The sequence below is a fragment of the Loxodonta africana genome, chromosome 23 (genome assembly GCF_030014295.1).
Source record: "Loxodonta africana isolate mLoxAfr1 chromosome 23, mLoxAfr1.hap2, whole genome shotgun sequence".
NCBI lineage: Eukaryota > Metazoa > Chordata > Mammalia > Proboscidea > Elephantidae > Loxodonta > Loxodonta africana.
In genome coordinates this window covers 66,860,650-66,871,162 of record NC_087364.1, presented here as the reverse complement: position 1 = coordinate 66,871,162, position 10,513 = coordinate 66,860,650, and the positions used below count along the sequence as shown (strand labels likewise).

At 40.7% G+C, this 10,513-nt stretch overlaps 1 protein-coding gene across 1 annotated transcript in view; it reads left to right on the top strand.

The window, feature by feature from the left end:
• The first annotated feature begins 1,547 nt into the window (after window positions 1–1,547).
• CP (ceruloplasmin) overlaps window positions 1,548–10,513 on the top strand; it is a 64,635-nt gene continuing 55,669 nt past the window's right edge. The window contains exon 1 of the mRNA XM_023555429.2: window positions 1,548–4,629. Coding sequence (XP_023411197.2) covers window positions 4,484–4,629 — 146 coding nt within the window. The 5' untranslated portion in view covers window positions 1,548–4,483. The remainder of the gene's footprint in view (window positions 4,630–10,513) is intronic.

Sequence of the window (10,513 nt, the reverse complement as noted above, 5' to 3'; positions counted from 1 at the left end):
ACTCTGGACTTATTGGTAAAACATTTGTGTGCTAGAAGGTGGGAAATTAATCCCACAAAAAATTCAGGTGCCTTCTACCTCAGTGAAACTTCTAAAGTAAAAGAGAAGTTATTGCATCTGGCCCCTCCACAACTAAAAAGGAGGCACAATACCTGGTGAGCCTATTTGGATTTTGGAGACAACATATTACTCATTTGGGTGTGCTGCCCCAGCCTATTTATCAAGTGACTCAAAAAGCTGCTACTTTTGAGTGGAGCCCAGACTGAGAAAAAGCCCTGCAACAGGTTCAGGCTGCTGTGCAAACCACTCTGCCACTTGGGCCATATGATCCAGCTGATCCAATGGTGTTTGAAGTGGCAGTGGCATAAAGAGATGCTATTTGGAGTCTTTGGTAGGCCCCTATTGATGAATCACAGCCCAAACCCTTAGGATTTTGGAACAAAGTGCTGCTATCCTCTGCAGATAACTACTCTCCTTTTGAGAACCAGATTTTGGCTTGTTACTGGGCCTTAGTAGGCACCAAACACTTAATCATGGGCCACCAAATAATGATGTGGCCTAAGCGGCCCATCATGAACTGGGTGTTGTCTGACATAGAGCGTCATGAAGTTGGACGTGCACAGCAGCATTCCATCACTAAATGGAAGTGGTATATATGAGAATGAGCCCAAGAAGAGTCTGAAGGCACAAGTAAGTTACATGAGGAAGTGGCCCAAATGCCCATGGTCTCCACTCCTGTTCCATTATCTCTACTCTCCCAGTCTGCACCTATGGCCACATGGTGAGTTCCTTATAATCAGTTGACTTAGGAAGAGAAAGCTTGTGCCTGGTTTATAGATGGTTCTGCTTGATATGCAGGCACCACTAGAAAGTGAACAGCAGCAGCAGTACAACACCTTTCTGGGATCTCCCTGAAGAACAGTGGTGAAGGGAAATCCTCCCAAGGAGCAGAACTTCGCTTAGTGCACCTGGTTGTTCACTTTGCTTGGCAGGAGAAATGGCCAGAGAAATGGCTGTTATGAGCAGCCAATGGGTGGAAAAGGAGCTTCCTTGTATCCAACATAGCTGGACTGTGTACAGATTCATGGGCTGCGGCCAATGGTTTGGCTGCATGGTCAGGGACTTGGAAAGAACATAATTGGAAAATTGGTCATGAGGAGGTAATGGGAAGAGGTATGTAGGTAGACCTCTCTGAATGGACCAAAGAAATGAAGATATTTCTGTCTCATGTGAATGCTCACCAAAGATACCTCAGCAGAGGATGATTTTAACAATCAAGTGGATAGGATATGTGTTCCATGGAAATCAGTCATCCTTTTTCCTCAGCCACTCCCATCATTGCCCAGTGGTCTCATGAACACAGTTTCCATGGTGGCAGGGATGGAGGTTATGCATGGGCTCAGCAACATGGACTTCCGCTCACCAAGGCCAATTTGGCTTCAGCCACTGCTGAGTGCCCAATCTGCCAGCTGCAGAGACCAACACTGAGTCCTCGATATGGTACCGTCCCTCGAGGTGATCAACCAGCAACCTGGTGACAGGTTGATTACATTGGACTACTGCCACCATGGAAAGGGCAGCATTTTGTTCTCACAGGAACAGACACTTACTCTGGATACTGATTTGCTTTCCCTGCACCCAATGCTTCTGCCAAAACTACCATCCATGGATTTACAGAATGCCTTATCCACCATCAAGGTATCCCACACAGTATTGCCTCGGATCAAGGGACTCACTTCACAGTAAATGAAGTGCGGCAGTGGGCCCATTCTCGTGGAATTCACTGGTCTTACCACGTTCCCCATCACCCTGAAGCAGCTGGCTTGATAGAACGATGAAATGGCCTTCTAAAAACACAATTATGGCATCAGCAATACCTTGCAGGGCTGAGACAATATTCTCCGGGAGGCTATATATGCTCTAAACCGGTGTCCAATATATGGTGCTTTCTCCCATAGCCAGGCTTCACGGGTCCAGGAATCAAGGGGTGGAAATGGGAGTGCCACCACTCACTCTTACCCCTAGTGACCCACTCATAAACTTTTTGCTTCCTGTCCCGTAACCCTCTGCTCTGTGAGTCTAGAGGTCTTAATTCCAAAGGGAGGAATGTTTCCACAGGGAGAAACAACACCAATTCCGTTGAACTGGAAGTTAAGAATGTCACCAGCCACTTTGGGCTGCTCATGCCTGTGGATTAACAGGGAAAGAAGGGAATTACTGTATTGGTTTGTGTGATTGATCCTGATTACCAAGAGGAAATCAGATTGGTATTACATAATGGAGGTAAAGAAGAGTATGTCTGTAATACAGGAGATTCCTTAGGCTGTCTCTTAGTACTACCATGGCCTGTGATTAAAGTCAATGGAAAATTACAACAACCCAATTCTGACATGACTAATAATGGTCCAGACCCTTTGGAAATGAAGGTTTGGGTCACTCCATCAGGCAAAGAACTGTAACCAGCTGAGGTGCTTGCTGAAGGTAAAGGGAATACAGAATGGGTGGTGGAAGAAGGTAGTTCTAAATATTGGTTACAACCATGTGACCAGTTGTAGAAATGAGGACTGTAATTGTTTTATTTCTTCCTTGTATGTATGCGTCAAATATTTTTGTTTTCTTCACTTACAAAATACAAGATGTAAACAGGGCTAGTGTGTTTTCAGTTGTATGCTTGTTAGTTGTATCATGTTAGGCATAAGTATGACTTTATGATTGTCTTCATTTAGAGATTGTGTATGGTTTAGGTAGATGTGTGCAAGTGCCAACTTGACAAGGGGTGGATTATGATGGTTAAGGTTGTGGTTCAAATTGGCTGGGCCATGATTCTCAGTGGTTTGACAGTTATGATGCAGTTTGGCAGCTCTGTAATGATGTAATCACCTCCATAATGAGCTCTGGTATAATGTAATCATCTCCATGATGAAATCTGTTATGAGCAGCCTATCGGTGGAAAAGGAGCTTCCTTGCATCCAACATAGCTGGACTTTCTGGCAAAGCTCGTGGGCTTTTGCTTGCTCTGGATCCTGCAGATGACTTCTCTTCATCTGACCTCCAGTTCTTGGGACTTGAACTAGCAGCTTACATGGCAGCCTTGGAATTTGTCAGCCTCAGCAGCTACATGAGTCAGGTGAAGCCTCCAGCCTGACCCACAGACTTAGGACTTTTCAGGCTCTACAACCTTGTGAGCCATTTCCTTGATATATATATATATAGTGAGAGAGAGAGAGCACTGTGTGTGTGTGTATATGTGTGTGCGTGTGTGCCTATATGCACACACATGCTCTACTGATTTTGCTTTTCTAGAAAACCTAGCCTAAGACACTTAGTATATACTCAAAAGAATTAAAAGCAGGAACAAAAACAGAAACTTGTACACCAATGTTAGTCACAATAGCCAAAAGATGGAAACAACCCAAACGCCCATCAACAGATGAAAGGGTAAACAAAATGTGGTAAGTCCATAAGTGGAATATTATTCAGCCATAAAGAGAAACGAATTCCTGATACAGGTGACAGCGTGGATGAAACTTGAAAACATTATGCTGTGTGAAATAAGTCAGTCACAAAAGGATGAACCATCTCACTTACACGAAACGGACAAATATAGAGAAACCAAAGTTGACTAGTGGCTGCCATGACTGGAAGGGAAAAGGAAAGGGGAAACCATCGCCTGGGGGCAGGGAGTTTCTGTTAATGGCGGTGGAATAATTTGGAAAAGGTGAGGGTTGTACAACATAATGAATATAATCAATGTCACTGAATTGTAAGTGGAAAAGTTGTTGAATTGGCAAATGTTTTGTTATATATATTTTATCACTATAAAGAAATTAATTTAAAAAAATGGAATTATCAAAACTAGGTTATGCTCTGTTATTATGGGCATGTAGCCATACCGAAGAATCTGGCAAGGTTTCTACGTAGTCATGCTCGAGGCTCACAGAATAGCTAAAGCATTCAAAATGAAGTCTTTATTTTTGATTTCTTAAATCTGGCATGCTAAATAACAAGTTTGCAAATCTCAGATAAGTTTGTGTTAGGCTTTTAGAAGTAGTAAAGAGTTGCGTGTTTTGGTTTGTTTTGTATAATCTTTATCTGGCTTTATTGCACGTTTGGTGTATGCAGGGCTCCGTGCTGTGACATATTGTTGGAGGAACAAAGAAAGCTTTTAGAGATGGCTTCTGCCTTTCTGGAATTTACACGCTGAGTAGAAGAAACAGAGTTATGCACAGTTTAGTGCCTCCAACAATAACCGTTAGCTTCTTACTTGTAACCTGAGAAGGCTGGCAGCAGGTCACTATTTTGTCCGGGGTTTACGAGAACTGAACTGAATTGGAAAATGTTATTTGCTTTAACAAAACAGCTTACTCTTGTGTAACGTTAAACTGTGTCAGGCAGGCAAATAAATGGAGAAAACCTTGTTTATAAAATTGCCTGCTTCTGGTTTCACTTCACTGCTTTTAAGGTTCCAAGACTGAGAAAAAGAATGAAGATTTTGTTGCTTGGTATTTTTCTGCTCTTATACAGCACCTCAGCCTGGGCAAAAGATAAGCATTATTACATTGGAATTGTTGAAACAACTTGGAACTACGCCCCTGACAATGGAGAAAAGAAACTTATTTCGGCTGACACGTAAGTCACAATTTTTATTGTTTATGGCTCAAATGTGTAAGTCTTCAGTTTAAGAAATAGAGTAAGATTAAATATTTCTTTGATTTGTTATATACAGAAAATACAAAATGTGCTTTTGAAATGTAAGGTATTTTGATCAATCTCCTGTAAATCCCTAGATATTTTTCATTTGAGAGGCTTCCCTCATCCTTTCCCTTCATCTAGGGAAATGTGTTGGCTTCTTCAAACCTCTTCTGGTTGTCATTGCCTTTTCTATCAGGGTTCAGTCTATTTCCCTATTTATGCAAAAGTTCACTAATTTAAACAATGACTATTTAAAATGTTGTGCTATACTCCTATCTTAGTTATCTAGTGCTGCTATAACAGAAATACCACAAGAGGTGGCTTTAACAAAGAAAAATTTATTCTCTCATTCTTTCACAGTCTAGGAGGCTAAAAGTCCAAATTCAGGGCGCCAGCTCCAGAGGAAGGCTCTCTCTCTCTGTCTGCTCCTGGGGAAGGTCCTTGTCATCAACCTCACCTTGGGTCTAGGAGTTTCTCAGTGCAAGGACTTTGGGTCCAAAGGATGCACTCTTCTCCTGACTCTTCTTTTTTGGTGGCGTGAGGTTCCTCTCTTCTCTGCTTGCTTCTCTCTTTTATATCTCACAAGAGATTGACTCAAGATACAGCCTAATCCCGTAGAGTGAGTTCTGTCTCATTAACATAACTGCCTCTAATTCTGCCTCATTAACATCACAGAGGTTAGGATTTACAACACATAGGATAATCACACCCGATGACAAAATGGTGAACAACCATGCAATACTGGGAATCACGGCCTAGCCAAGTTGACACATATATTGGGGGGGATGCAATTCAATCCATAACAACTAGTTGTTAGTGGTAAACATAAAATACTTTTTAATCCTTCAAAATATTATTCACAGAAATTAAATACAAATTTAACAAATATGATTCTGCCTAATGCTTGTTGAGTGACTGGACAACTAATCAAGTTAATCTCTCTCGGCCTCAGAGTCCTAGTCTGTAAAATGGGGGTAAGACATTTACTTCAAAGGGTTTTTGGAAGATTGGGTGCTTATAAAGCTTTTAATCCGGTGCTTGGCATAGAGTACATATATGCTCGAAAAAGCTAGCTGTCTATCCTGATGGCCAGAAATACTCTCTGTGACTTAAATGCTTCTGTAATTCAGTTGCAGAAAAAACAAGAATATAGTTCCGCTTGAAGTTTTTTTGTAATGGAAGTTCATCTGTAATAATATTGAGGTCAGCGCTTTTAATTATGTTAATGAAACATTTACCACCAAACAGAAATAAGCATTCAAAGCCAATATTCAGTACATTAAAAGCAAAACAAAACAAAAATGTATTTTAGTGATGATAAAGCCTATGTGAGTCCAACGACCATCAGCTGCTAAGATGGTACCTTTAGGATACAGCTAAGCAAATGTGTCAAGTTTCGCAACTGTTGCATCTGGTGATGAGCATATACTATTCTCTTGTCTTTTATATATGCTTGCAATTTTTCATACAATAAAACAAATATATAGGTGATAACAATCTCAAACTGTTAAGTTATTAATTTAGTAATTTACAGTAAGGGAAGTTTCTGACCTAAAGATTGTTATAAATAAAACTAGTACATCTTGCTGGTTTTTTTTTTTTTTTAAACCTGGCTTTGAAATATTACTCACCTCTTAGGTGTATGACATTTTCACAACTTCACCAGAAGTATTATTTTGGGATGGGTTCAGCATTTTTCCTGATTATATACAATGTATATGATACATTTGGAAACCCTAGTGGCATAGTGGTTAAGTGCTACGGCTGCTAACCAAAGCGTTGGCAGTTCAAATCTGCCAGGTGCTCCTTGGAAACTCTATGGGGCAGTTCTACTCTATCCTATAGGGTCGCTATGAGTCAGCATCGACTCGACGGCAATGGGTTTGGTTTGGTTTTTTGGTATATGATATGGTGCCTTTATTTCCTAGGAAAAAGTCAGACACATTTAAAAAGTAGGCTGTCCTGCTCCACGCCCCTACCCACCACGCCTCTGCCATTGTTCATGATCAAAAATTAAATCAGCTTGACTGAGCATCAACTATGTGCTTGCCCCAGGCATGCTTCAGTAAAGAAGCCTCTAATTCTAGAAGTTGGAGAATGGAGGAGCAAAGGAGTTTACCAAGAAAATTCTTTTTTTTTGGTGGAGAAGGGACATGTAAAACTTCCTTTGTTTTTAAATACTCTAGTGGTCTCTCTATGCTAGGTAGGTTAAACAAACAGCATCAACTTTACTCTGTTGCTGCTAGGGATACTTAGAAGAAAAAGTGGGGCATCACTGAGTTACCAAGTTCAGCTCTCTTTCTGTCACTAACCTAGTCACTTCCTGCTGCTTCAATAGCCAGTCGTTGTGGGATTCACGCGAATTCAGATAGGACTGTTCAGTCGGCCTGTGGGGTTCACATCTGTATAGTGAATACTGAGTAGAGCTTCAGCAATTTTTGCCACTACTATGCTAAACTTTTTGAGCAGACGAGGCTAGGTAAAACGTTTCCTGTTTGTCCCAGATTCCCAGCATGTCTAACCCAGTCACCGAAGCGTGATGCGTGGGACACGATTGACACTCCTTATGGTGTGACGGCTAAAAAGGAGTGAAGACAAACAGGCTGAGGACCAAAGTGCCAGGAGAGCCCAAGATGGATGTTAGGTAGACAATCGGGTTTCAGCTGCATGTTGACCTTGAAGGTTTGAGACAATGAAGAGGAAAAATATGTACTGAAATCACAGGAGCTCCGTCTCTCACTTCCACTGCTTGGTCATTAGTGCCTAGAACAGAGTAGGCACTAAAGGAATATTTGTGAATAAACGAAAATGAGTGAATAAAAGCTAGAAGGAATTACAGGCTGCATCATAAAACCTTCCCTTGCTCCTCATGTAGGCAGATTCATGTTGTAAGATAAATCAGGAGGCAGAATGAGATAAGAAAGGTCAGCCGCTGAGTTAGACAGCCTCACGTACAGCTAGCGAAACTGAAAATATTGGGAGGTATCTCAAGAGGAAAAGCTTGGACTTGGGGGAGGGTAGGAAAATAGAGATACCTCTCCATATGAGTGCCAATAGTATTTTCTTCTAACAGGGTGAGCTGGGAAGGAATTTCCTTATACTCAGTACTGCCATTTAGTTGGCTCAATGCCTTATCTGACTGTCACTTCAACAAACCAATAAATAAAGATTCTGTAAAATACAGCTTCTGCTCCTAAATTATTTATATTGAAGTAAGAATAAAAGCCATTTAGGTAATTAAAAATTACTAGACACAATACTGCATGCCAGTTCCATAGTAGGCATTAATGAAATATTTATAGGATTAACTGGCTATATAGTAGCAATAAATTTTCTGGTGACCTCTAGGAAACACCTCTGAAGCTGGACAAAAAATAATAATAATAATAATCGCTGTTGAGTCCAACTCATTGTGACCCTACAGGACAGAGTAGAACTGCCCCATAGAAATTCCAAGGAGTACCTGGCAGATTTGAACTACTGACCCTTTGGTTAGCAACCATATCACTTAGCCACTACACCACCAGGGCTCTTCTGAAGCTGGAAAAAAAGGAAGAAAAAATGTCTCTAAAGCCTAAGAGCAGCCTTTTGCACTGAACTTCACGGGCCCTTACTCAGGCTTGGGGACCCTTACCCAACAGATAGTTCTTACAAACTTTGCTTCCTAGTTCTCCAGGTTTGAAAAAGAAATCAGAAATGGCACAGTGAAGATGCTGATAGAAGGATGTTGACGACCAATATGAAGCAACAGGTCAAACTCTGACCAAAGAATTAGACAACAACAAAAAAAGAACATTCCAATCACGAGATAATCATAAGTGTTATAATTATTGTCTCAAGTGATCAGGATGCAATAAGCATTCAAGAAATATCCATTTTCACTATTATTCTCAGAAAAAAAAAAAAGTTAAAAATTCCCAGTATCCCCTGTTTAATAAAACAAGGAAACAAATAAAACATTTTTAAAGCATTTTAAAACAAACTGGGAAAAAAACTTGCTCTGAAAGTGTTCATTTTACCCTTTTAAAAATTGTTTCAAAAAAATTTAACCATTCTTAAAGAAGTAAAATTATTAGCTACAAATGGACTGGAAAATTCTTAAATGACTCATTCTCCAAGATTGCAAACAACAAATAGTAACAGCTTTGTTTTTGTTGGGTGTCATTTCGACAGAGTAGAACTGCCCCGTAGCTAGTGTGGTGAAATAATTAGAACACAGAACAGCCTGTAAAAAGGAGCTGATTAAGTGACTGTAACATATTTCACACTTGTCCGGGTCTACAATTTATTACCGTAATTTCCATTTCCCCTGAGGCCAGACCCAAAGGAAGGTTGCACTTAGGTACTGCATTTAGGCCATGATAGTGAAGGAAGGCTAGTTAGGACTCACTGAAGTTGTACTACATACACCTACATGGAGTCTTTGCACCAGTCAACATTAGATAAATGCCTTGTGATTCCTGTGTGTGGTAGGCAGAATTCCTTAAAAGAGCCAGCCTAAAATGTACTAATCTGTACTGAACAGGTGAAAAATGTGTGAAACTGTTCACTACAGGTTAGTAAATTGTTGTTGTTAGGTGCCATTGAGTTGGTTCCAACTCATAGCAACCCTATGTAAAACTGAACGAAACATTGCCATTAGGCCCAAGTAAGCCCACGCTTCCCTTGCTTATTGAGTAATTCACCCCTGGTTCCACTCTAATCCCCAGAATTTGTGAATATGCTGAGACATCAGTCCCGTGATTATGTCATATTCAGTGGCACAGTTGACTTTAGGCTAGGGAGATTATCCAGGTGGTCTAAAGTAATCAAATCCAAACCAAACCCATTGCTGTTGAGTCGATTCCAACCCATTGCGACCCTAGAAGACAGACTAGAACTGCCTCATAGGGTTTCCAAGGAGCAGCTTGTGGATTTGACCTGCCAACCTTTTGGTTAGTAGCTGTATCACTTCACCACTGCGCCACCAGGGCTCCCATGTAACCACAGGAGCCCCTTTAAAAGCAGAGAGCTCTCCAGTGGTAAAAGGGGAAGTCAGAAAGATTCGAAGCAGAAGTACTCAGTTCAACCAAAGCCTTGATTTCAGCCTTGTGATACCCTGGGCGGAGAACGCAGCCACGCCTATAGAGTTGAGATCTGTAGAACTGTGGGATAAACTGCTAAATCGTGATAATCTCTTATAAGCAATAGAAAACTAGTAACACTATGTCTCGATTATTGCAGCCGAGAGTGCAGACACCTTTCATTTCTAACACCCCAATTTTTGTAACGATGTCTAAACATAAATCAAGACCACCAGTGAATACGTGAGAGGAAGTAGCATTATTACGATCTTACTAAGGCAATGTAATTTTTTTTTTTAATTCCTCTATCATAAAAACTCACTTCTGGGTCTGAGTTTTCCAGAAATTGTAAGAGTTAACTTATTTTCAAATGGGAGGGAGGCAGAGAGAGGGTTGCGGTTACTGGGAGGGGACATATCTATTTTAATGAGAGGCACATATTCCAAGTATAAACAGGAAGAACTACAATTAAATATGAATTATTTTCCTTGTTGAAACAGCAACTAGGATAGACTCGACTGAATATAGGGCTGGCAAACCTCCCGCGAGCTTCCAGTAACTGACCCTTTGTCCCCAAGCTGTGCCCTTGAAATTACACAGACATCCCCTAATGACCCTTTGATGTTCCTTTGGAGACAGAACAAAAACAAATAGACCTCCCCCAAAGTAACACAAGATCTGAAATATTTCCCAATTTGGTTAAGGCTTAATTTCATTTCACAATAGAAGGTAAGGTTGAAAAGCCAGATTGCAAATTA